General features: G+C 44.4%; 1 protein-coding gene across 1 annotated transcript in view; it reads right to left on the bottom strand.

The window, feature by feature from the left end:
* Positions 1-4261: 4261 nt before the first annotated feature.
* C8B (complement C8 beta chain) overlaps positions 4262-27848 on the bottom strand; it is a 43869-nt gene continuing 20282 nt past the window's right edge. The window contains exons 7-12 of the mRNA XM_027537121.1: positions 23506-23746; positions 21315-21443; positions 18677-18840; positions 10509-10662; positions 8082-8150; positions 4262-4822 (exon numbers count right to left, since the gene is read on the bottom strand). Of these exons, the coding sequence (XP_027392922.1) occupies positions 4671-4822; positions 8082-8150; positions 10509-10662; positions 18677-18840; positions 21315-21443; positions 23506-23746 (909 nt within the window). The 3' untranslated portion in view covers positions 4262-4670. The remainder of the gene's footprint in view (positions 4823-8081; positions 8151-10508; positions 10663-18676; positions 18841-21314; positions 21444-23505; positions 23747-27848) is intronic.

The raw sequence follows: 27848 nt of genomic DNA, 5'->3' as shown, positions 1-27848 counted from the left end.
CTTAATAACCCAGAGCTTGGGATATAAAAGCCTTCCATGTCCTTTATTAAGATATCTCCTAGGAGCTAAGCTATTTTATGTCTTTCTTGTTCTGGTGTGTTACAGTGGGTTTAGTACCGAAATGTACTAAACCAGTTTAAAGCAGTCTGAAATGACTTTAAAAAAAAAAAACCAAACATACAAACCATAGTTCTTGCTGATGTTTTGAAAATCCCCAGAAGCAGGGATGTCAAGGATACTATGGAGCGCTGACTGTCCCAGGTACTCTCCTGAGTATGGTTAATTCACATCCTCCTGAACCCTAGGAGGACATTGCTGTGACTATCCCCATTGTCTAGACGTGCAAACAAGGCACAGAGGGGCTCGGAACATGTATAAGGCCACAGAGCTAGGAAATCACAGAGCCAGGCAAGGATACAAAAGCAGCAGCGTGGCACCAGGGCACATAGTTCTCAGCACAGCCTCACTCCGTCTCTGTTTGCCTGTTTCCAGCTCTGCCCAAGAGGTCGTGGTGCTCCCCGAAACTAGCCCCCCACCCCCACCCCCCACGAAGGAATCACAGCAAACTTACCCTTGAGTTTCTGAACCCCTCATCCCTCAGTATTGGAATTAACATTCCAGAAAGACAACTCAGAGAGGAAGACAGCAAATAGAAACATCTGATTTCATGACAGATCCAATAAACAGGGGTTCTCAAAGGTGTCAAGTGTACTATCCCGTGTGCTGCTGGTGGGGTTTAGGTGGTCATACTAGGTTTAATACTAATCCACAAAGGAGAAAATAAGGTGAAGGCAGGATGTTAGAAGATTTTTTTCTAAGTTTTTCTTTATTCCTCTCCTACCTCTGACGCACGCTGGGCAGGCTTTTTAACCCTCTTGAGTTTCGGTTTCTTCCTCAATATATATATATGTGCTTCTCAGGTTTACCTCACCAATGAAGACAGTTTTCAGCTCTCTTCCTCTGTAAAGTTTCCCTGGAGATTTCTGGTGGTCCCAGTATGTGTCCCGAAGTCCCCTAACAAGGACTGTACTTTCAGCCTGACCTGCATCAACAATTTTCCTGCCTCTTTTGTTTTACTCTTCTTCTATAGTGCTGTCCCCCAAGCTGACTGGATGCACCTCCCTGTCAGTGCTGTATGGATGCCACTATCTCAAGGTTGCAGTATCCCAAATTTTATGATGCCACCATCATGTACCACCGATCCACTAAAGAATCTATCTGGCCCGGGATGGTTCTGCCCTTGGCCCCACTCACATTGCTTTTCATGAATTCATGCAACAATGACTTATTGTTGCCTGTTGTGCCAGGCCCTGTACTTGGGACACTTGAGTGCAGTAGATAGACACTATCTCTGCTTCAGGGACATGATACTTCAGAAAGAATAGGAGACAGCAAACAAACTAAATACAGTATCTGCAGAGCCTGGAAACACTGGCAAATAGACAGCTGTCATTAAGGACATCTTCGACCTGTAAAACAAAATATATCCAACAAATGCTAATTACAAAGGTCCCCAGGGAGACCTGGCCAAGTGTCCTGAGGGCTTTCTGCTCCAGCCCCACTCTTTCCAGTGGGATTTTTTGTATATGTGCTTGGGAGCAGACCAGAGTCCTCTCCTTTAAAACAAAAATACCATTTTCCTCTGGATTCTCTGCCAGGAGATGCTCTTCTCCCAGCCTCAGCATCTATGTTGATTTTCATAGTCAGCCTGTTCCTGGCAAGTATCATGTTTCCCTTTGAAGCTTTCCCTACATGTCACCTGCTGACTGTATTAATATCTACCCCATCAAATTCAAATAAAGATTAAACGAGATGGTGCAGGTTAAAAGATTTCATAAACAGAGTAGTGCTCTATAATTGGCAGCTATTATTATTACTACTATTGTGAAAATAATTATAATACTTTCTATTCCCACAGAAGTTATATTATTATCCCAAGGTCACAGAGGAAGTGTAGACACAGAACTCCCTGTCTTGACATCAAGCACATGGCCGAGCCCCCAGCATTTCAGAGATTCACACCCTGAGATGCAAAACCCACCCACCTCCAGGTATCCTGGGCTGTGATCAAGCGTCCAGGACCACTGCCAGGCTACACCCTGCCTGGCCCCGGGCCTCACGGATGCTGCAGCTCCTTCATGGGGATGCCGGTGTGAGCTACAGTTGCCAAGGTTTTCCAAAAGCACAGTCTGCATTTATTTTGTTTAATTCTTACATTCTGTTTCAGCCTCCTCCTAAATGCATTTGTTTGCAAAAAGAGCCACAAGGGGAAGTTCAGCCCACAAATAAGAATATAATTATTACACAGTTTAGCTGTGCCTGGGCGTCACCCGGGTATTCACCGGTGCTCTACAATTCAATTGTCTCTCCTTCAAGACTGTATTTAATAGGATAAACAATTTCTGCTAAATGCAATAAACGTGAACCTGCGCTGTCATCTCCATAATCAACTCAAATTTCCCATTAGAAGCGGTGGCTGTGATTGAGATTCAGAATTTAATTTGGCAGTGTTGCCTTCCACGTCCCTGTATCAGCTTCATGGGAGCCTGCCATCAACCCAAGACAGAACCTCTCTTCCCCGTCTCTGGGGAATCTTAAAAGAAGATAGATTATAACACAAGAAAATTATACAGTCTCGGTATAATGAAAGAGATAAAACATTATTGGATTAGCCTGTTGAAATAACAGCAGACGGCAAAGCAATAATATTAAGCCAAACAAGGGCCTGGACCCGTCAGTTCAATTGCAGGGGACATGAGGATGCAGAAGGCAGACAGACTGGACATGCTTGCTGCAGCAAGCCCTGAGCAGTAAAGGATCGGCTTATTCTACATTGTTCTACTGACTCAATTCTAGAGAGCTAGGCGGCATGATTGGTGGGTGCTGGGGACCTGTGCTTTGGTGTCATGGACATTTATGGTCTTGGGTCCATACCTAGCCCAGCGGCAAACTTACAGCAGATCACGTGGCTGAAAACAAATCGGTTGAAAATACACAGGATGAACCAATTCACCTTCAATCAACTGTTTTGTTTTCCCCCACCAGTTTGATTTCAACAAATTCACATGATGTTATGCAATCCAACAGGAAGTGCCTGAGAGCAAAGAAATATTAACGGATGTTCTAATGAGATGGAATGAAAGAGAACAACAAAGCTTAAATGATCACTTGACTCAGTCTAAAAAATAAAAATATTTTGGTGCTTAGTAACCTAAAGATCAACTGTATTCTTATTCTCATCTTTAAGTACTTCCCTTCCCAAATGAGATTTTCACAAAAGCATGAGTGAGCAGACTACAGCGTACAGAGGCACAGAGGGTTTACACTGCCCACCACTCCACGGCCATCAGCTTGAACATTTCCTGATGTGTTTCCTCTTCCAACCACCACAACCTCTCTTTTTTTTCTTTCTTTTTAAACTGTCTCTCATTCAGTGATGAATTTCCCTTGTTCTTGTCTCTTGTTCAGCATCTTCTCTGGGTACCCACTCATGTCACAACAACTCAGCTCTGCCCCAGAACACACACTTACTTCCTGTGCTCAGCATCAAAAGGAGCTGAGGAACCTAGATCCATGCTCTTTGGGATGCAGTGGGTGGGGATTTGTCAATCACTCACACACACACACAGCACCTTCTTCTACATTTCATAAAAAATTCTTTGTTAATCCAATGTCCAATACAGAGAGGAGGGGAGCATCACTGTTAAGAGTTTAAAACTCTGGAGCCTGAGTGCCCAGGTTTGCTGGGCAGCCTGAGTGCCCAGCTCCCCCACTCCCTAACTGTATAACCTTGGAGAAGTAACTGAACTCTTCTAAGCTGGCTCTCCTGCTGTTTGCTGCTGCTGCTGCTAAGTCACTTCAGTCATATCTGACTCTATGCAACCTCATAGACAGCAGCCCACCAGGCTCCCCCGTCCCTGGGATTCTCCAGGCAAGAACACTGGAGTGGGTTGCCATTTCCTTCTCCAATGCATGAAAGTGAAAAGTGAAAGCAAAGTCGCTCAGTCGTGTCTGACTCTTTGTGACCCCATGGACTATAGCCCACCAGGCTCCTCCATCCATGGGATTTTCCAGGCAAGAGTGCTGGAGTGGGGTGCCATTGCCTTCTCCATCCTACTGTTTAATAGGGCTAATAAAGTATCTACCTTATAAGGTCTTGAGGATGGAATGAATGAATAAATGCACTGAGCACCATGGCTGGCACATACTAATCATTCAATAAACCTGAATTGCCAACTGACATGATGAATGAGACAGTATGTCCTTAGGACAGGAGCAGTTTAATATCTATTCAAGGATCCATCATTGGGAACCTACTGCAGGTCACAGGTGGATAGTGGGACTTTCACGTAGACAACTTCCAACACAATCCCAGCTGGTAGTAAATGTGAGTAAGATAAAATTGCTGAGATGAGCAAAGTGAAGATTATCAGGATGGTTAAGCCTTTCAGGAGACCCTAATTACTGTTTAACTTACTATTTGTTCAAATTGATATGCACTTGACAAATAATATCTTTATTTTAAACATTCTGAATGGCACAGCCCTCCACCCATGGGCCAGCTCCAAATGGGAGCAGGTGTGGGGCTGAGCTGACTTGATTTCTAAGGGCTCAGCACTTATGCTGCGTTGAACCCACAGGAGCATCACCTGCTAAATGCTTTTCCTTCCTTAACAGTTAAGTGTTTCTGAAGCAGGACCCGAGCAGGGGTTGCCCCCATTTCCAGGAGGTGGATTGGTGCACTGCCTTTGTCTTGTTTTATGTCCTCCAGAACACGGAGACCAGTTTGACCAGCAATTCCACTTCCCATCGATGGGGACATCTATAAGAAAGAAGGCCAATGAATGTTAATTAGCCTTTATTATACACTAGTGCCCTACAGGAGGGGTGAGGTGTATAAACCCTAGGGCACTGGGAATCTGAATCTCTGATCTCCCCACTCCAGTCCACTATCCTTCTTTCAGGCCACTGACTCACTATGCTCCTTTTAACCACAGGGCCTTTGCACATGCTGCTCTCCTGGCCCCAAATACCCTCTGTTCCTCTGGTCAATCCTATTCATCCTTCAGATCTCAGTTTAAGTGTTATTTCTGCAGGGAAACCTTTCCTGATTCCTAACTCCTCATCAATATTTCATATTTTAAGCTCTCAGAGCATTTTGTAGCACTTACAGTAGAAACAGACGATTCAAATGATGTTGGTCTTTCTAAAGAGCAATCTCCATGGTGAGAGGAATTATATCTGATTTTCCCACCACTGAATGAACTCCAGCACCTAAACTGGCACATAGGAATCCCTGAGTCCATATTAGTGGAATAAATGGTTTCTAGCTTAGACACTTCCAAGGTATACAATGCCAGATAGTTAACTTCTTCTCAGCGTATCCAACGGGAGCTCTGTTATCCACAGTGGTCGTTGAGTGCTTTCAATGAAGTGATAACACCGTGCTCACTCCTCCCTGACATTTGCCTTTCCCTTTAGGATTTCTGGTTGTTGATGAGACTGGAAAATAGTCAATTACATTCACCATGATGGATATGCACATGGCTGAGCCTCTAACTTGCAGTGTAGTTCTGGGCATATTATTTAATATCCCTGAGCCTCACCATTGGTAACATGAGATACCAGGAGAAGGAGATTTCTAAGGTCTCCTCCAACCAGTGGAAATCCTGTGATTTTTGTCATTATACTCTTACTGGACAGATCACTGTCAGGGGTCTGGTTGAGATATAGCAGGAGAGGGGGTGAAGAAACCCCTGATCCCTTTACTGGGGAGGAGGGCAGAGCAGGCACCAAGATCAAAGGCAACAGAGACAAGCTCACTGGACCTGAAACTGGGTCCCTATATATACTATGTGGGCAAGTTAATTAGGTGCCCACTGAACCTCAGATTCTTCATCTATAAAATGGGGGTATTGGCAGTATCTACTTCATGAGGTTATTGAGAGGATGAAAGGATTTAATATACGTGAAATAAAAATTAACTATATATTTTGCTCCAGAACAAATATTTATTTTGCTCTTCTGATGGGTTAGGCATCCTTCCAAGTGCTTTTTATGTCTCAAGAGAGACTCAAGACAACTCTTTGAGATAGTTAACACATTATTGACCAGGGGATTTTTGCAGAAACTAACACATGTGACATTAATATTGCATATGTGTACATGCATGTGTGCTCAGTCGTTCAGTCATATCTGACCCGATGGACTGTAGCCTACCAGGCTCCTCTGTCTAAGGGATTATCCAGGCAAGAATACTGGAGTAGGTTGCCATTTCCTCCTTCAGGGGAGCTTCCTGACCCAGGGCTCAAACCCATGTCTCTTGTGTCTCCTGCACTGCAGGCAGATTCTTTACCACTGAGCCATCAGGGAAGCATTAATATTGGGTTGACCAAAAACTTTGTTCAGATTGTTCCATATGTTCTTATAGAAACATGTGAAAGAACTTTGTGGTCAACCCAATACATCTCTGGTCAATGATGTGTTAATATCATCATCTCCATTTTAAAAATGAGGAAATCAAGGCACAAAGAGGTCAAGTAATTTGCTATTAAACGATGAGATGGAATTTGAATCCATGCTGAGTCAAAGCCCTCACCAAGTTGTCGGCTACCAAATGGTCTGTGTGTGTGTGTGTGTGTGTGTGTGTGTGTGTGTGCGCGTGCGTGCGCGCACGCTCAGTTGTTGTCATATCTGACTCTTAGCGACTCTGTGGACTAGGCAAGAATACTAGACTGCACTGCCATTTCCTCTTCCAGGAGATCTTCCTAGTGGAGAATTTAATATATGTTTGGTGTTTTTATTGGATATGCCATTTCCTTTTTTAATGGTATCACCAAAAATGCACAGAAAGGAAAAGAAACAGGTGGGGGTGGGAGATAGGCGGTGTGAAGAATTCTTAGATAATAAACTGGCTAAAAAAATGGTAATCCAGTCTTTCAGTTGTTAATTAAACAGCAGTAACTGTGTGGGAACCTGAGGACTCAGAGGTATAAACAGGACATGATCCCTACTCACAGACAGGGAGGGAGATACACACAACCCAAAATAGAATGTGCTAAGAGCTATAATAAACACATGTTCGAAGTCCTGTGGGATCCCACAGTAGAAATTAATTCTACTTGGGTTAGAATAATTTTTACAGAAGAAAGGGTATCTATGTTGGATTTTGAGGGCTGAATAGGAGTTCACTTTGCTAAGTCACTTCAGTCATGTCTGACTCTGTGATCCCATAGACGGCAGCCCACCAGGCTCCCCCATCCCTGGGATTCTCCAGGCAAGAACACTGGAGTGGGTTGCCATTTCCTTCTCCAATGCAGGAAAGTGAAAAGTGAAAGGGAAGTCGATCAGTCATATCCAACCCTTCGAGACCCCATGGACCAGGCTCCTCCGTCCATGGGATTTTCCAGGCAAGAGTACTGGAGTGGGGTGCCATTGCCTTCTCCAAGGAGTTCACTACATTAAAAAAAAAAAAGATAAACATTCCAGAATGATTTGAAGAGATGACTTGTGGCTGCCATACATTAGCAGTCTTGTAACATGGAGTACTCTCAGTTGTGAAAATATTAAGTCAGGAGTCAAGATGGATCTCAAGGGCTTCCCTGGGGGTCCAGTGATTAAGAATCCACCTGCCAATGCAAGGGACATGGATTCAAGCCTTGGTCGGTCCAGTAAGATCCCCCATGCAGCAAGGCCACTAAGCCCAGGCGCCACGACTACTGAGCCCGAGTTCTAGAGCCCAGGCACCGCAACTACTGAGCCTGAATGTTGCAACTACTGAAGCCCACTCTTTGCGAGAGCCCAAGCTCCACAAGAAAAGAAGCTATCACAATGAGAAGCCCGCACACTGCAATGAAGAATAAGCCCAGCTCCTTGCAACTAGAGAAAGCTTGCACTCACATCAGTGAAGACCTGGCGCAGCCAAAACAATAAACAAATAAAGCTTAAAAAAAAAAGATGGATCACAAGTTCATAGTGTCCAGTTCCCTAGTCCATGCCCTGACTTTGCTCTTACTCTTTTGAATTATTTTCTGGACTTCCCTAGACTTTCCTTTCCCAACCCACCCTCACAGACTCCTTACTTTTCCGGTGTGTGACCTCACAGGCCGAGCCTTGGAATCCAGCGGGACAGATGCACTCACAGCGTGTTCCTGAGAAGACAAGGCAAAGAAAACATGAATCACACCATGTGAAACACAGAGCTCCTGGAGTTCAACCCTCCCTCCACTTCACAGCTTTTCCATTAGGTTAAAATAGGACAAACGTTTAACTGAATGGTTTGAAATAAGAAGGTTCAGTGCCAAGAATACCCACTCCTTTCTTGAAGGTCCTTTGCTCATGAAAGGGTGTTTATTCCACCACAGAAAATGATGTAGAGCTACTGAGAAAAATTACCCATTAGCTGACCTTTGACCTAAACTTATGGATTTTGGGGGTCAGAAGATACATTACTGAGGTCATTGGGGCCAGTGGTCACTGGTGCTCAATTTCACATCAAGTAATTTCCTTGTCTCTGCTTGAACACCTCGAGTGATGAAGAACTCACTACTCTTGGACGTCTCATGCTACCTTGGGCTTCCCTGGTGGCTCAGCTGGTAAAGAATCCACCTGCAATGCAGGAGACCTCGGTTCAATCCCTGGGTTGGGAAGATCCCCTGGAGAAGGGAAAGGCTACCCACTCCAGTATTCTGGCCTGGAGAATCGTATGGACTGTATAGTCCATGGGGTTGCAAAGAGTGGGACACGACTGAGCGACTTTCACTTTCTTTCACTTTTCACATTTATGTTCCCTTTGGCCGGTTCTGACATTTTAGAAATTATTCTTTATGTTAATCTGTCACATGTCACCCTGGAGCTTCTCTCACATCAACCACGTGAACTCTTTTTACAGGACTGTCCTTTACAGGTAAGGCCCTTTCAGCCTCTGGCTTCCTTTGCTCCCTCACCTCCAAAGTAGAGCCTCCAGGGAGTCCCAGTCTCTAGGTCCAAACTACACACAAGGCAAGGAGGATTTCAGCAACCCTAGATCAAAATCTGGAGCAGGTGAATGGATCCCACTTCCTGCTGAACTGACCCTCTCTTACAGGTCCTGTTCCTGAAGGAGAACTCTCCATCCTTAGGCTGTCGCTTATGCCTGCTTTGCTCATCTCCATCCCCTCTGAGAAGCAAGATACATATCCATCCGTCTCAGCTGAGCAGGTGGGATCTTTCTCCCCGAGAACAGATCTCCTCTCGTGTCCCCTCTGTTGAGCTCACTCTATCCACATGAGTTCTGCCGGTTGGCTCCCTAGGCTGGGATCTGGCGTACCCAGGTGCTCTTGGCACCCTGTTTCAGCATTATGCTGGACGGGACCCTTCCTCAGCCCATCAAAACAAGAGCAGATGACCCCAGGCTCCAGCCCTGCTCATGTTTGCTCTGTCCACTGCGGTGACCCCGGATGTGACCCTCAAGTTAGCAATGAAGTTCTCGTGGCCCATCCATGCTGCCACCTCCCCATCCTCCAATTGTCTCACCATGTATTGGTCAGGATATGCAGGAGGGGTTTCCCTTGCTCGGCCCAGGGAGGGCCTTTTGTCTGACCAGGAATCCCTTCCCATTCCCTGTTACAGGCGATAGCGTCTCATCTCGTCCCTGCCTTCAGTTTAATGCTTTCCCTTGTGGCTATAACCTAGGTATCCTGACAGCCCAAGCAGCCTCTTCTAGCTCCCTGCATTCTGACTACCTGGTCCTAACACTGGTACATTTCAATGCAACCTTTGGGTCAAGTCTAGCTCTCCTGCTAGTCTAAAAGCTTGGCAAAATCATGGATTCCGTCTGCTAGTGAATTCAGCTGTGTAACAGCTGCCCAACTCTCACTGTACACCGAATTATCTGGTAGGCTTTTTAAAAGGCCAGTCCCAGTGACTGGCTTCCACTGTTTCGGGCTGAGGCCCAGGGCTTTGTGTCTGTGCAAAGCTCCCTGGGTGATTCTCACACGCACCTTGACAGGAGCATCGTGCACCTTGCCATTAGTGCCACCTGAGTACAGGCGCCTCGTTAGTCCAACCCCACCTCACTGTGCTCCAGGAAGGTGGGGGCTTCAGCAATGGTGAGTCACACCCCAGCCACAAATTAGAACTACCAGAAGAGGGGAGGGTTTAGCCATCCTGATGAGGGTCTCTTCCCTAGAGTTTCATGTGATGATCACATTTGGGGCTCTAGCATCAGTAGTTCTAAAGATCCCCACTGGTTCAAATGCCCAACCAGGGTGGAGAAGCTCAGCTTTAAAAGGCTCCAAATGGCCAGGGGCTCATCTTTTTTTCCTCTGAGACAAAGAAGGGAGCTTTATGACAGTCCCTGGAGCTTGAGACAGAGGACCGGGGAAAGACCTAGAAATTGCCCTGGAGATACACATCAAACCTTGACCTAGAAACACACCTCTGGAGGCTGTGTGGATTGACAACATGATCTGGCCCCAGAACCAGCCCATCCAGGTGGTAGCTTCCACAAACGACACTGGAAACGGTACCTTTCAGAACAGGGACTCCGTTCCCCTGGCAGGGAGCACACTGGCAGGAGTCGACTTCCTTCTGGAACTCCTCCAGGGCCTTCTTCATGTTCTGCTTCACTGTGCTGGAATAGGCAAAGTCTGTGGCTGTCACCAGTTCATACAGAGGCATTACCTGGGAAAGGAACAAAGGCGTTGATTTCAACAGAATACATTGGTCATATAGTAACAAAAGCCCAAAGTAAGGCTCCATAGGAATGGGCAGGTTTGGTGCATGCAGATCACAGTGGATTCATATGGAACTGGATGGACAGTACAGCACACAGATGGACACCCCATCCTTTCTCTTTCCCATCCCACCCAATAGCCACAAACAAGCCCATTCAAGTTCAGGTCAACAAACACTTGCTGAATACCTTCCAAGTGCCAGGCAAGAAGCATAGTAAGGAATAAGATAAAATCCCCACTTCACTCCCCCAGAACTCAGAATCTAGAGATACAGACAGTTGTACTAATGGATACTTACAGAACAGTGGTTACAGGTAACAGTGGTAACTTGTAATGGGTAGAGAGGAAAATGAAGTCACTCAATCATGTCCGACTCTTTGCAACCTCATGGACTGTAGCCAGCCAGGCTCCTCCGTCCATGGGATTTTCCAGGCAAGAATATTAGAGTGGGTTGCCATTTCCTTCTCCAATTGCAGGACAGTAACCAGGGTAGAGAGGAGGAGTTTGTTAATCTCTCTTTGGTGGGAGAGGGGAGGTGATTTGCAAGCTGCTCTTTGGAAGTATTATAGGAGCCCTGTTTCAGCAATACCTCCCACCCCAAACCTGTGAAAATCCTTCATGTCATGTAAGAGCCACAATTAGGGAAACTTCCCCTGAGCTGTAAAGCTTCCAGAACACCTTCCTACTATGAAATGCTCAGCATACTGTCTACACTACTCATCCAATACAAATTCTACCTCTTTTCTCCCTTGTGGTCAATGTTTTGGGCTGAAGTCCCTTTTCCTTCATCTCTAAATAGACTGTAAGCTCCTGAAGATCAGACCTATATACTGCTCAGCTGTGTCTCGAGGGTTCAGCCCCAAGCTTAATGAGAGTGGCTAATAAGACTGGGTAGAAGAATGAAAAGGGAAGGGGAGGCCTCATTAGGGTAACAGCAGCTGGCATGGAGGCCAGGGTGTGGCAAGCAGAGAGAAAGATGCTCTCAGTGGGCATGGCAGTGTCTGAGAGCAGGAGGCCACAGATGGATGTGGGGGTGTTTGTGGCCTTGGAAAAGACAGAGGCAAAGTCCAAAGAGGTAGTTAAACATGTTCAGAGCCTCTTGGCTCAGAGTTTCAGCTCCAGGGTCAGGTTCCTCGCCAGATTTTGTTTGTGATCCTGTGCTAATCCGGCCCTGGAGAGTTTAGGGTCTGTCTAAACACAGGCAATCATGCCTAATAGAAGCCTCCAGTGGGAAGAAAATTGCTTCCATTTCTTAATGCATCTGATGCTGACCTTCACTCCAGTGGGCAAAGCAAGGCCCCTTGGTGGTCCCATTGTCTCACCGTTTTGTGGTCAATGAATTGATCCAGAGGCTGTTTGCAGAATGGTCCAGCTTCTGGCCACACATGGTAGGTAGGTGGGGGTACATAGGGGGTTGCTGTACACCCACAATGAGCTCCTCCAACAGCCTGCTCTCCCTGCCAGAGCACCTCGAAAGGCTGCCTTTAACCTGCTTTTAACCTACCAGGCATTTTCCTACTAGTTCTGAGATCTGCTTCAGGAGATAAAGTCAGTGGCACCGTGTGCCAGGGGCTGTGCTATGATCCTCCTTCATCCTCGCACGGGAGCAATTACCAGCGCCATTTCAGGTGAGGTTAAGTTGAAGAACTCATTGAATAGGGGTGCCAGGACTCTAATCCCAAATCTGTGCTTCTCCTACTAGTTCATGAAAACTGGTGATAAAAATGGTGATTATTCTCCTTTCCAACCTCTACCCCAGGGTTCTCCAGGACAGTCTGCCTTGCAACTTGGCAGCAATTCCTAAGATTCCCTCCACAGTTTCCTTCTTAACTTAATGCGGCTCACTTGTCTTTTTTTTTGGTTTGCTGGTTCCTTTTTCCTGTCTTTCTCTCTTTTGTCCTCGTCTTCCTTCCTCCCTTCCTCCTCCTTCCTTCTACATCTCTCCCCCAGACACCCAATCCTAACTACTCACATTGATCATTGGTTTCTTAGCACACCTGCAGTAGTGAAAACTTGATTGATTGATTACATTGCTGCACAGAGACGGTGGTGGTTGTTCAGTCGCTAAGTTATGTCCAGCCCTTTGCACCCCCTTAACTGCAGCACGCCAGGCAGGCACGGTCTATAAAACTCCCTGCAGGTGTCTATGATGGACCCTGGTGATTGGCATTCTTGATTATTGCCATAGCCCGCATTCATTAGCTGCTGAACTAAAAACATATGTGATCTAACTTAATCTTCACAACAATCTTAGGAGTCAGGTAAACTTCTGTATTCCCGTTTTATAGATGGCAAAGCTGAGGCACAGAAAACTTAAAGAAATTTACCAGAGTAACACTCGGTAAGCAGCAGCAGATAGGAACTGTTACCATTGTGATTTGTGCCCTTTCAGAATATATTTTTGGAAGGGTAGATGGACAGATACTTATACCAAATTGATGGCATAAGAAAAGCACATGTTTACATTCCACTTTTTTCACTTAATGTCATATTATGAACATTTTCCTATGCTATTCAATAATCCTTGATAAAATGATTTTCATGACTACAGGGTATCCTGTTGTCCTGGTGGACTACAATGTATTCAACTATACACTGTTATTGAATCTTTAGGTGGCTTCCACTTTTATGTTTCCTTTGCTACTACAAATATGGTTGTCCTCCCTTATCAGTCAGGATACATTCCAAGACCCTTGATGATTGCCCAAAACCAGGAAGAGCACCAAACTCAACATATACTATGTCTTTTCCTATACCCATATACTACGATTAATTTAATTTATGAACTAAGCATGATGAGAGATTAACAATGGGGACTAAAAGTAGAACAATTATAACAATACACTGTAATAAAAGTCATGTGAACGTGCTCTCTGTCTCTCAAAATATCTGATTGTACTCTATTGCCCTTCTTGTACTTGTGATGACATGAGATCATAACGTGCTAACGTGATCAGGTGAAGTGAGTGAATGACGGAGGCATTACGACATAGTGTCAGGCTACTGTTTATGTGTCATCAGAAAGTTCACCTGCTTCGGTGGTCCTGGGTTACTGAACCATGATCATGTCAGGGGTTGGATGTCAGGAGCAGATGGTGCTGATGGCTAGGGATCCCAGGTGGGGATGCAGTGGGACAGTGCAAGATTTCATCCCACTAGTCAGAATGGCTTGCAATGAAAAACTGAAAAATTGCTTCTTTCTAGAGTTTTCCATTTAATATTTTCAGATCATGGTTGACCATGAGTAACTGAACCTCAGAAAGCAAAACTTCAGATAAAGTGAGACTACAGCAGCATAAAATCAGGCGGGTCTTTATAGATACATCTTTACCAATTTTTAAAATGATTTCTACAGACAATTTTTGCATTTAGGGTTATTGGATCAAACACTGTAAACATTGTTAATGTCTTGGATATATAGTTAAATTCTTTTCCTAAAGGGATGTACCATTTTATAGTCCTATTTCATAATATAAAAGTTTCCATCCCATTGCTCCCAATAAGGTTGAGTATTAAAGATTTTTAATCATCATTAATCTGATAGGCAAAAGATACTTTGTATTGTTACTTTAATTTTCATTTTTATTGCTGAGAAGTTAAAATTTTGCTTATTTATCATCTGAGTTCTTCTGAGAGTTTTCTATTTTTTTGAGATATTTTTCTTATAAACAGTATCATTCCTTACACATGAAAGATTTCACATGTGGCAAATTATTTTGTTGTTGTGTTACCTTCCACTTAATAATATTTGTGGGTTTCCTTATTTGAAATTCAGAATTTATTATTTCAAGTGAGATCTGACAGTCTAAGTCCGAAATATCTTACTGATTCTTGCTACCACAGCATCTACATTTTAAACCTTCTGTTAATCAGAGTAACCTGCTTTTAGAGAATCTTTGAATAAATTGCTTCAGTAAAGTGTAATGGTCATTATCACTGTTTACCAAATGTATCAGCTTCTTTTCCTTCTGGGCACTTGGCAGTATTGCTTTTCCCTGAACCATCCTTAAGGGTAGGTTTGCAACGTGACTTTTTCTGAGCTGTGAGAGGTAAGCAGAGGGAGCATCCCTTCCAGGTTGAAGCTTTGGCAGGAGAGTGTGGTGAATTTTCCCATTCCCTTACCATTGCTGTGATGGCAATGGCAGAGAAGAGATTGCAGAGAAGGCAATGGCACCCCACTCCAGTACTCTTGCCTGGAAAATCCCATAGACAGAAGAGCCTGGAAGGCTGTAGTCCATGGGGTCACTGAGGGTCGGACACGACTGAGCAACTTCACTTTCACTTTTCACTTTCATGCATTGGAGAAGGAAATGGTGACCCACTCCAGTGTTCTTGCCTGGAGAATCCCAGGGACGGGGGAGCCTGGTGGGCTGCCCTCTATGCGGTCGCACAGAGTTGGACACAACTGAAGCGACTTAGCAGCAGCAGCAGCAGCTGTGATGATATTGGGGGCACATGACAAGATAAAACCTCCACTGCCCAGATCCCACAGTGATATTCAGTAAAGCCTCTTTACCAGTATACTTTGGACATGAATGTGACTGAGCAACAAACTTTTGCTGGCCTAAGTTGTTGAAATTTGGGGCTGTTTCACGGTGGCATAACCGAGGCTCTCCTGATGCCTCATTTGAACCATTCAGCACTGTATTTTCCCTTCTACACTTGGTCATGCCATGTTCTGTACCATGGAGTCTCCATCAGCCTGAACCCCAGACCACAACCTTGCCACCCAAACCACAATGGATATGTACATAGATGACAGACTTTGTGACTAAAGTTGACAATCAAATATAGTATTCTGAGTTAAATTTGAATTTCAGATAAGTAACAAATGAAATTTTAGTATGAAGTGAAAAAGTGTTAGTCACTTAGTCATGTCTGACTCTTTGCCATGGACTGCAGCCCGCCAGGCTCCTCTGTCCATGGGATTTCCCAAGCAAGAACACTGGAGTGGGTCACCATTTCTTTCTCCAGGGGATCTTCCCAATCCAGGGATCGAACCCAGGTCTCCTGCACTGAAGGCAGATTCTTTACCATTCGAGCCACCAAATATGTCGCATGAAATATTTGAAAGATGCTTATCCTAAAAAAAAATATTCCTTATTTGTCTGAAGTTCATAATTATTTGGACACCCTCTATTGCCAGGCTCCTTCGAATGTCTTGGGGAATTTTTTCATCCTTTAAAGACCATTTCACTGGGACACAAGCTTTTTCCTTCATGGTTGTCACTCTACAATCTTTAGGCATTTAGCACTGCGAATAATTCTAAGATCAGTACGACTTCTATTTCTGTAGGATCTATTTGTTCCTCAAAGTAAAAAATTTCACCACGCTGTGTTTCAGTATTGTTTTATCTTCAGTACTTTTGCCTGCTTTTCAATGAGCTGTTCATTTTGCATTATCAGCTCAGGGAAGTTTCCCTTATTATGTGCTTGATTAATGCATCTTCACATTCACTCCTGTATCTTTCTCAGGAAGAATGCTCTGGGTTTTAGATTTCCACTGCTGTACTCTGTGTCCATCATATTTCTTTTATATCATTGTTTTAATCTCTTTGTCTTTTGCTTCTGCATTATAGGAACATTTTTACAGCACCTTCCACATCACTGACTCAATTTTCTGCAGTGTCAATTCTGTTCTTTATAGTTTCCAGTGTAGGTTTTGATTCTACTATTGTGCTTTTGGCTTCCTACATTCAGCCATTTCCCTTTTCATCTGATTAGTGACTAAACATCTCGGCTTCTATTTTTTAGTTCATAAATTCTTTATTTTCTTATAATCACAAAGAAAATATATTGTAAAATTTGCTTCTATGTTTAGATGTATGCTTGTCTATTTTATCTTGGATATAATCTCAATCTTTTGTGTTCAAAGTCCTCTTTATATATGTCCAGTGATTTCGCTACCTCTTCTTTGAACAAAGCACCATGTCTCTATATCTAATGTTCACCAGTAAACAATGTGAATGGGCTCTTCTCTGGTCTTCTTTCCTGCCTACCTGGCTCCTATAGGAACTGTGTTTCCAGATATTAATCTTTAAGACTGGTTTATGTACATGAGCCTTGGCCAATACTCCATGTCTAGGAATTCCTTATCGAGTGGTCTCTACTCTCTTGGAAAGCACTTGCTGCTCCAACTACCTGGTAAACTGATTGTGCAGAGAATTATTTTAAGATAATACGAAGTCATAAACAGTTTTCTCTTGCCAGAAAGAATCTGTGACTACAATAGATGTTTCCAACTCAAGTTAGGGATATATAGGAGAAATGCACAAAAGCTTTCAACAAATTCACCTCCGCCACTACTGGAAACATCTCTGATTTTCTAATCTCTCCCCTTTCAGTCCCCACAACTCTTCACAGCACTATACTCATAGTAGATAGGATACTTTCCAGGGCATCACATACATGCTGTTTGAAGCCTCTGTGCCATCAGTGAAGTACCACATCTCTGAGGATGGTGGCAGGTCTGAGATGCTTAGCATGCTAACATGTGCTCTCTCTCTTTCTCACAAACACACAAAACACACATCCCTTTATCATATCCCATGCTGCTGGATACTTGACATTCCCAATGCCCATGACGGCACTTCCAATCTAAATGGATAGGTAACCAGAGCAATCCATTAATTTTAAGTTTAAAACAAAATTCAGGTAAGATATCAGTAAAAAGTAAAGACCAGGGGTATATTTTTCCATGAACTCTCTTCTCTCCCATGCTTGTTTGTGATACCAACCAATGTCACCACGTCATTAGCTCATCCCAGATTTCTCTAGAGCCGCCTGCAAGCTATGGCTCACTTTACCTTTCTCGATGCCTGCCAGCGACTAAACCCTAAGTGTAACTACTGAATACGTGGCAGAGGAGAGGATTTGAATGGCAGCCTTCTTGTTCTGCAGCAACCATGCAATTGACATATAAACAAAGACACTGGAAAACTGCCAAGTTCAGGAACTGCACAGCCTCTCATCAGAGCTCCAGTCCCTTAACTCCTCTCCTTGGCTGTAAGAGTAAATCTCCAGAGGGTGAATGCTGGACCATCAATAATTGTACAGACAATGGCAAGAAGAGGGCAGTGTAAGATGTGACATGGACACCGTGCTGAAGTACCCACAGGCAAGGACCAACCCTGCTGATGTGTATGACAGCACTGCCTCTAGCTAACGTCTTTTTAGTTTAAGGTTGTAAAACTGCCATTGTTTGGGTGACAGGTGGTTGGGATCATTATTTTCTATTTACCAAACCCACAGGAAAATTTGGAGGGGAGGGAAGAGGTCAACTTTTCAGGTCTGGACTTTTGAGCAGTCACAGACGGATGAAACCTCTGTGACCTTGATTTTTTATCAGCCATAAAATGGAGATAAGCATACTAAATTTGCAGGCTATTAAGAATTAGATGAAATAACATTCCCAAAGTCCTTGGCAGAGTATCATGAACATGGTAGGTGCCCAAAACATATTGGTGATTACCATTATGTATTATGCTGTCCTGTAAAACAGTAATGCATCCATGGATCTTACTGTTCAGCACAGACTACATTTTTCATCCTCGCACCCTCCTCTGTTCTCCTCCAGTGCCTCAGTTCCCATCACATCACAGAAACTTAGCAATGACTTGTTGGTCGCAGGAATGAATGTTTAAATGAACAAAGAACTAAGTGAGGGATTCCCCAGTAAACTGCAAACAATATTGATTTAAGAAGCCTGGAATTAGAAGCTGATGGTTAACTTACTTGAGCAACTTGGGAGCCCAAGTGAGAGGGAGTGAGGGGTCTGTAGCTGGTGTTGTGCAGCGTATTACAATCAGTTCACTCTGGATACATTTTCTACTATAAGGTATCTATCTCAAGGTTAGGGCTTGTGTCTTACTGAGCTCTGTATTCTATACCCTGGCTCAGGGAAACCCTTCAGAAGCTGTTTTCTGAATAGAGGAAAGGATGGGTGGGGTGGGTGCGTGTACCTTAACTTTGATGATGTCCGGATTGTACTGCACTGCATCTCCCCATTCTTGCATCAGGTCCGCTGTTGGCAGCTCTTTGTATGCCAGGGCAGTGACATACTCACTCGCTCCTCCTCGTACAAGGACCACCAAGTCTTTCACCATGCTGTCTTTCTTGTTTCTGTCTGGAATGGATACGGAGCCCTGGCATGTCAGGGGATCCATTTTCACACCTTGAAATTTGCTGCAACCCACCTGACAACCTGGTGACTATGTTCAGGGAGGTCACCCTGGAGATGTAAGTGGGACAATACGCATCCCTGCCAGCAAGGGAGTCACAGTGCAAGGGCAAAGGGTACTGCACTCAGTCGACACAAGCTGGAGACAGGACAAGAAAGGGATATTTATTTTTAGCATCTGTAAGCGATAGTCGTTAAGTGAGTCTACGGAAAATAGCTGAAAGACGGATATATACATACATACATAGGGAAGATCATAAGTAAATAGACAAAGATTATTCATCATTTATGGGCCATCCACTAATCTAACATTATACATGTACTAACTCACTTATTCTTCAGTATGAAATAGGAAGTATATAATCCTTCCTCTGCAGATATGAAATCTTAGGCACTAAGGGAAAGAATTCACTCCCCGTACCACGCCCAGCCTCTGAGCTATACCACTTCTTTGTCTCGGACAACAAAAGTGGGAAAATAATGTCTACTGTTTTTATTTCTTTCAATGTCTACTGTTATTATTTTGACTTCTCAAGCAGTTTCCCAGGAAGCCCTCAATCATATCAGTAAGTCATTCCTATTCTAATTTTTCTTGTGCCCAAAGCCAAAGAAACTGGTATAAAGTGACTATTCTACTCTGAGCTTGCAGCACTTGAGCATCACACAAACGGAGTCTTGTATACTACTGGTCAGACTGTAAACTGAGACCGCCATTTCAGAAAAATTTCAGTATTACCTGGTGTAGAATAAGTACATACTCTACAACCCAACAATTTCACTCCTGGGTACATTCCCTAGAGAATCCTTGCACATGTGTGTCAGAAGACTGTGTAAGAATGTTCACAGCAGCTCTGAATATAATGGCTTGGCACAGGAAAGAATCCAAATTTAACAACAGAAAGAACAAACTGCATATATTTTCATATGATATATGAAACTGATATATTCATACAATAAAATACTATGCAGCAGTGAAAAAGAAGTAACCATAGTTTTACACAAAAACATGATATCAAAGAAAAACAAAAATAAAAAAACCAGAACTGAAAGATTATATTTCATCCATATAAAGTTCAAAAACAAGCAACTCTAAGTCATTGTTTTTATTTAGTTGCTAAGTCCTGTCCAACATTTTTGCAACCCCATGGATTGTAGCCCTCCAGGCTCCTCTGCCCATGGGATTTCCTAGGCAAGAATTCAGGAGTGGGTTGCCATTTCCTTCTCCAGGGTATCTTCCCAACCCAGGGATTGAACTCGCATCTCCTGCATTGGCAAGCAAATTCTTTACCACTGAGTTACCAGGGAAGCCCAACTCTAAGTCATAGAGGTTAGCAATACATGTAGGTGGTAAAACTATCATGAAAGGAAGGATGTGTTTAACAGAGACTTCAGGATGGTGTTATCTCCAAAGGGAGGGAGGAGTTGTAACTGATAAGGGTCCTGGGATACTGGGTAATGCTCTATTCAGTAACTTGGACGGGAGTGACTTTACAAGTTTTCTTTGAAGAGCATGTATGTCTTCTGCCTACCTCCCTATGTAGGATGCATGTTCCAACACAGCCCCACCAAAATAAACAAACAACAGTATCCACTGCACATCAGTCACAAGAAACTCTTCTAGACCAGCAGTTCATTTTGTTGTTGTTTAATTTTGTTTTGCTTTGGCTGTGGAACTCTTCATTCACATATGATCACAGAAATAAGGACAAGCTTAGTCTGTAGAGCAGATGAAGGAGAGTAGCTCAGGGTGCAGGAGAGGTCGGGACTAGAGCCCTGCTGATCCCTCCCTCTCCTACTCTACTTTCGGTGTTGATTCCCAGCTCCCCTGTGTGGCCTTCGAGATCTCTGCTCCCAGACTGGCTCTAGCACTCACTCCTAGTCTCACCCGCCATGTGAACTCTGCTACATGACTTGTGGCATTGCCTGCTTTTCTAGTTTCCTTCTTGCCCATTGCTTCAGGTAAGGACTAGCTGCCTCAGTTGTATCCCCCACGGCCTCCACCTGGCTCCTACCTCTCCATCCTAGACCATCCTACCTCTAGCCAGGCCCACTTCCGGCCCCCAGAGCAAATTTTCATTGTTAGATTTTTTTTTTCTTCCTCCCTAAAAGCAACCTTGATACCTTACTCCTCAAGTTGCCTGTTCCTGGAAGCCAGACCAAGTTTGGTGCTTATCACTGCCCGGTCCTTGATTTTTTAATTGTTTGCCTACTCATGTGAATATCATGAAGACAGGAAGACCATCTTATTCATTTCTGCATACCAATACAATAGTAGGAGCTAGGTAGGTTTTTATTGAATGAATTAGTATTTTAATTGAAATGTCTTGGAATATGCAATCTTTAGCTTAAAGAGTGATGGGTCTGGGCTGCTGGAGAAGGAAGGATGATAAGCAGAGAAGTCACACGCCCTTGCCACTCACCTTTTATCTCATTGAGAATGTCACTGCACTTGGCCTCCGACACACCCAGCTTCAAGTAGACCGATGTTATGGCGGCGCCGATTTTAAAATCATGTTTAGCACAGTCGTGGATGTTCTTAAGAGAGTAATCTGAAGGAAGCAAGAAAAAAGGTTTATGACCTAAAATGGCAATTTGTCCTGGGCCTTTTCCTGTAGTCGATCCCTGACGCCAAACCCTTCCTGGAGGCCCACAGGGACTCAGGTGTAAATTAACGGGTGGCCAGACTAGGGACAAGAAATGCAGCAGGCAGCTCCTGGCACCAGGCCAGAGACCCCATTTGAGATCAGCATCAACTTCCCCTTTCAGCTTCTTCAGATACTCAGAGGGTTTTTGCTGCTCTCCAAAGACAGGAAGAGCTCGGAGTCACTTTCTAAAAATATGGCTTCTTATCAAGTCTCTAGGTATTGATCCAGTGAATAGAGGCTGCTGTGAGCTGTCCTCCCTTCTCTACTCTTTGATGTTGTACGAACAGTTACTTGGTCAGTTGAGATAATGTTTATGAAATGTCTGGTACAGTCCCTGGAAAAGAGAAGAACCAATTTCCCTTATTTCGTCTTCATTTCTGGACCATTTCCCATCTATTCCTCTCCAATTCTCCCCAGGGCATCTTCCCATCCTGGGCTTGCTGAAGTCTTCCATATGACATATGAGCACCTTTCTATAGCATTTGAGGTCAGGGAAAGGAGAGGAGAATAGCTTTAACACCTGGGATTGCTGGAAATATTGATGTGGATCAGTTTTCCCCAAAGCATGTTCCCTGAAACATGAATCCCATGATGATATCTCTTATATTTCTTTAAGAGCAACAATGACAAGAAACCAGGCTTCTGCAGTTGAGTCAGTGTGATAAATGTGGTATCAAAAGTGATGGAGAGGTCACTTGATTTCAGTATGCCTGTGAAACTCTCAAGTGGGATCTATTATGTTTCCACAATTTGATCATGGAACCTTTCTGTAGAAAGCAATCAGAGGAATTATGACAAGTACTTTTGAAACCTCTGGTATGGAGTACAGTACCCTTAATCTTGGCAAGACTGAGGGAGGCCACACTGACCTTAATTTACCTTATATGCCTTCTGTCCTCTTGCAAGTTCACTGGACCTATTACCGAAACCCGGCTCTGCCACTGTAACCTGGGTGACCTGGGGCAGGTCCCTTAACCTGATAAATGCCATATTGCAGGAAAGAGTACGGAATTGGGAGGAAGAAATCATATCTTAGACTTGACTTTGATTACAACTAGAAAGACCTGTAATATCTGTATGGAGAATGGCCTGTGGAAGGAAAATGGGAGTTGAATATTAGTTTGGAAGCTCTGATAATCTAAGACATTTCTGCTCAAAGTGTGGTTTAGGAACCCGCAGCTCTGGTATCACCTCAAAGCTGACTGAAAGGTGGAATCATTCTGCAATGCAGATGACTACAGAAGAAACATGGGAAAGTTCTCTTTGGGGGCATGTTAAGTTTTTGATGGTCAGCAGACATTCAAATGGAGATCTCAAAGAGGCATTTCTACATGAGCTCTTCAGTACACAGAAGAGATCCAGGATAGACATATACATGTGCACGTATAAAGCATTTAGAGCCAGGAGATTAGATGTTATTGTCTAGAGGGAGTTATGTAGAAAACAGGACTGCCCAGAGAGAGGGCTGGCAGAGGAGAACCACCATCAACACATCAACAAAGGATGCTACTGCTGCTGCTGCTGCTGCTAAGTCACTTCAGTTGTGTCCGACTCTGTGCGACCCCAGAGACGGCAGCCCACCAGGCTCCCCCATCCCTGGGATTCTCTAGGCAAGAACACTGGAGTGGGTTGCCATTTCCTTCTCCAATGCATGAAAGTGAAAAGTGAAAGTAAAGTCGCTCAGTCGTGTCTGACTCTTAGTGACCCCATGGACTGCAGCCCACCAGGCCCCTCCGTCCATGGGATTTTCCAGGCAAGAGTACTGGAGTGGGGTGCCATTGCCTTCTCCGCAACAAAGGATGAGGAATCTGCAAATGAAACTGTGAAAGGAAAACAAGGGAGGGAGAAGGAAAACTGGGAGCATAACTTATAACCCCTCCCCCAACAAGGAATAGAAGCCTCTCTCCCTGTTAACTCATAGTTCCATGCACCCCATCAGTAAAGACATGGTCCTCGGGCGGTGTACCTCCTCTGTCCATCGCCTCTTTGTTCATGATGAGTGTGTATTCATAAATGCCCCCAAGCACAGCCTCTGTGATGTAGTGGGTTCCAAAATCACGGAAGAGATCTCTGTACTCCCCATAGCTGTATTCCAAGGGCAGCTGCTTGACTCGCTGAAGGAATTCGTGATGCAGCATAAGGTTTCTGGTTTTCAGCTTGTAATGCGCTACTTCAAGGTCAGAGCGTGCGTGCAGGAATTTGCTTTTCTAAATGAAACACCAACAAGGGAAAAGCAGACCTTTAAAGTTAGGAATCTGGAACGAGAAGATGAACTTTGCAAATATCATCCAATGTTCTGGCCAGGGGTCATCACTCATGATTCCTTGAGGAGACCTGAGGGAAGACGGCCCCTTTGACAAGACTTCATTTTTTCAGAAATATTCTGATGTCCTTTTCAGCTTGGAAGAGCTTGCTCTTTGCTCACTTCCTTACAGTGGCAAATAAGCAAGGAGAAGGAAGAGAAGCAGCAGCAGACACGGCAGGCAGCAGTGGGTGCCTGTGCTGCATTCCAAGGGGAGACGGGGTGTGCTAACCGCCAAAGGCAACGTATTGGTTGATGCTTCTTTTGTTAAAGAGAGGAAGTGTTACTCAGTGGTGCCTGACTCACTGAAACTCCGTGGACTGTATATAGCCCGCCAGGCTCCTCTGTCCATGGAATTCTCCAGGCACAATACTGGAGTGGGTAGCCATTCCGTTCTCCAGGGGAGAAGGGAAACTTCCTGACCCAGGGATTGAACCCAAGTCTCCTGCATTGCAGGCAGATTCTTTACCATCTGAGCCACCAGGAAAGCCTCTTTTAAAGAGAAAAACTGTTTATTCAGGGAGCTATACACTGCACAGGCAGAGTGTGGGCCATCTTGGAAGGTAAGAGAAGCCATGGGAAAAACACACTCCATAGACAAAGGATGGGCTATCTCAGAAGGTGAGAGGGGGCAGTTGATGCTGTTTAAACTGAAGAAAAGGCACTCTAGAAAGAGTAAAAGCGATGCTTTAGGAAGGCTGGACACTGCAGTGCATGGCAAGGGTCAGCAGACCACAGCCTGCACACAGGACGTGGCATCTGGTTTTGCAATCCCGTTTCATTGCAATGCAGCCATGCCCACATATCTGTTCATTGTTCATCACTGCTGTCAGCCTATGATGGCAGAGCTCTGTGGTTGCTACAGAGATGCTGCAGCCTTGCAAAGCCTGAAATATTTACTCTCTGGCCCTTTAGAGAACAAGTTTGGTGACCCCTGGTGTGTGGAAGAGACTGAAAGATGGCAATGCTAGATGAAGGGCAAACATCCAGGGATGTTGATATAACCTGAGACGAGGCGTTCCTACACTGCGGTGAAGGCTGAGGAAAAGGTAAATGAGTAGGAAATGCACATTCCTCCTGCATCTTAAAACTCTTACCCAGCTTGACCTGTCAGCTCTGTAAGTCATGCCACCTCTGCTCCCTGCCCTGCTCCCCCACCCTAGTCCTGCCACAGCCATCCATGACTCCTTCTTCCTCATCTTTCCAACTTTGCAGCTGCTAGATGCTCTGTTCATGGTCTTTCTAAATATTTTAGGTTTCCTCTCCTGCTTGGGTTATGACAAAAGCTTTCCCACTGATCTCCCTTCTCCCTCTAGCTGCCCTCAGTGCTCCAATGAGAGTTGATGTCCTAAAACTATTAATACCATTAAATGCCACTCTGTGCTTAAAACAAAACCCAGTCGGCCTCTCCATTGCCCAAGAATAAAATCAACTCCATTACTCTGAAGGTAAGAATGTCACGATCTGTCCCCAAATAGCCTCCTGGCTTCAGCTTTTACAACCATGAAATCCACCCTCCTCCATACTGTACTTTTCTCTAATACCTACATGATACCTCAATATCCATCTAACATCTTACTTTCCCCCACATCTGTCATTCTCTCTCATAATATAATTTTGCACATGTTCCTTCTGCCAGACATGCTCTTCCCTCTCTTTTCTGCCTGGCACACACCTCATATTTAAATTTTCTGCTTAGCTGGGCTTTCTCTGTGGTGGCACCCTTGAACTTCCCTGACTCTCCACCTCCCAGGACTGCATTGCACGTTGCTTATCTTTCCTTTATAGAATAAACCATGCAGTATTGGGCTTTCCCAGTGGCTCAATGGTAAAGAATCGACCAGCAACACAGGAACCACAGGAGACATGGTTTCAACCCCTGGGTCGGGAAGATCCCCTGAAGGAGGGCATGGCAACCCACTCCAGTATTCTTGCCTGGAGAATATCATGAACAGAGGAGCCTGGTGGGCTACAGTCCATGGAGCTGCAAAGAGTCAGACACAACTGAAGTGACTTAGCGTGCACACACACACACATGCTGTATTACAACTGATGTCAAAATCAGGACCGTTATCTGCATACATGTTTGCTGCTCCTACTAGACTGTGAACTTGAAGGCAAGAATTGTGCTGTACTTGTCTCTAGGTTCCAAGTATCTAGATTAGTACCTAGCATGAGGTAACATTATGTAACTGGCTGTTTAAATCAGGGAGCTGGGAGGGAAGGGGAGAGAGACGGAGAGACAAAAGGAGACGAGGATGGTACCCCTCTCTTTCCCTCTAACAAGACAAGTTCCTTTATAATCAGTCCTGTCCTTCATCACTATATTTTAGTCTTGAGCACTTATCAAGTGCCATCCTGAACCTAAAGATGAAAGAAACAGCCTCTGTGCCCAAGCTGCTCACAGCTGAGAAGATGAAGAAAAACAACCAGAGACGATTACAGTCTAATTCATGTTTATGGCTCATTTTCTGCTGGTTGGTAATTTGGCAGCAGAACTTAAGCCCCTCACCATTCCTTTTTTCTCACATAAATCACTGTGGGCTTTTAATTTCTTCCATGTTCCTCTCAGGTTAGTTTTCTACAACATCACGCCCATGCGGCCAACTCTCAGTGACCAGGGAATAAATACACCTGGTCCTTTCTGGAATCCAAGGTTTTCCAAGCCCTCACGTCACCTTACTTCCCATTCCAACTGCTCCGCTTCCACTAAGTCACGGGCTTTGACCTTCACCTTATAGGCAATAGGGAACAGGTGATATGACCAGGTTAGTATCAGAAAAGCATTTTTCTGGCAGCACATACATTTGAAGGGGAAAATTGAAAGACAGGAGGCTCATTAGGAGGGCTGGAGCCAGAGGTGAAAGGGCCTAGGCTAGAGAAGATGTAATTAGAGTTTGATTAACAAATATTGGATAGCCATAACTTAGTCGGTAAAGAATTCGCCTGCAATGCAGAAGACCCGGGTTTGATTCCTGGGTCCAAATGATCCCCTGGAGAAGGAAATGGCAACCCACTCTAGTATTCTTGCTTGGGAAATCCCATGGACAGAGGAGTCTGGTAGGCTACAGTCCATAGGGTTACAAGAGTGTCTGACATGACTTAGCGACTAAACCACCACCACCGAGACATGGAAACAACCTAATGTCCATCAACCGATAAATGGACAGAGAAGACGTGGCACATATACAGTGGAATGCTGCTCAGCCAGAAAGAGAACAAAATAATGCCATTTGTAACAACACGGCTGAACATAGAGACTATCATACTAAGTGAAGTAAGTCAAACAGAGAAAGGCAAGTACCATATAATATCACTTATATGTGAAATTTAATATATATATGTATTAGGACTGAACCTAGGACTGAACCACTTTTTTGTAGAGCAGAAATTAATACAACATTGTAAATCAACTAGACTGCAGTAAAAAAATGAAGAAATATTGATGAGTGAAGGATCTGGTGGCCAACAGAGGTGGGCTTCCCAGGTGGCACTAATGGTAAAGAACCTGCCTGTCAACGCAGGAGACAGAGAGACATGGGTTCAGTCCCTGGATCAGAAAGATCCCCTGGTGGAGGGTATGGCAATCCACCCTAACATTCTTGCCTGGAGAATCCCATGGACAGAGGAGGCTGGCTGGCTACAGTTCATAGGATCACAAAGAGTCAGACACCACTGAAGTGATTTAGCACAAGCCACAAGCCACATGTGGGAATAAAGAGAAAACAGAACCAAATATGACTCAGATATTCTTAGCCTCGAAAGGCAGAAGGAAAAGAATGCTATTTAACATAGAGAGCTTGGGAAGAGGAACTTGCTTTGGAGTGTCCACAAGGCATCTGGGTAATGATACCCAGAAGAGAGGGTGGTGCAGGTCTGAGCTTCCCAGAAAGGGCAGAAGTGGTGGCAAAGGCTCATGCTTGCCCTGGCAGAGGAGCAGGGTGAGTAGAAAAGGACACTTAGGGTGGCTGGCTATAGAGGAAGAAGAAAAGATGACCAAAAATTAA

The sequence above is a fragment of the Bos indicus x Bos taurus genome, chromosome 3 (genome assembly GCF_003369695.1).
Source record: "Bos indicus x Bos taurus breed Angus x Brahman F1 hybrid chromosome 3, Bos_hybrid_MaternalHap_v2.0, whole genome shotgun sequence".
Lineage (NCBI taxonomy): Eukaryota > Metazoa > Chordata > Mammalia > Artiodactyla > Bovidae > Bos > Bos indicus x Bos taurus.
This window is presented reverse-complemented; position numbering and strand designations above follow the sequence as displayed.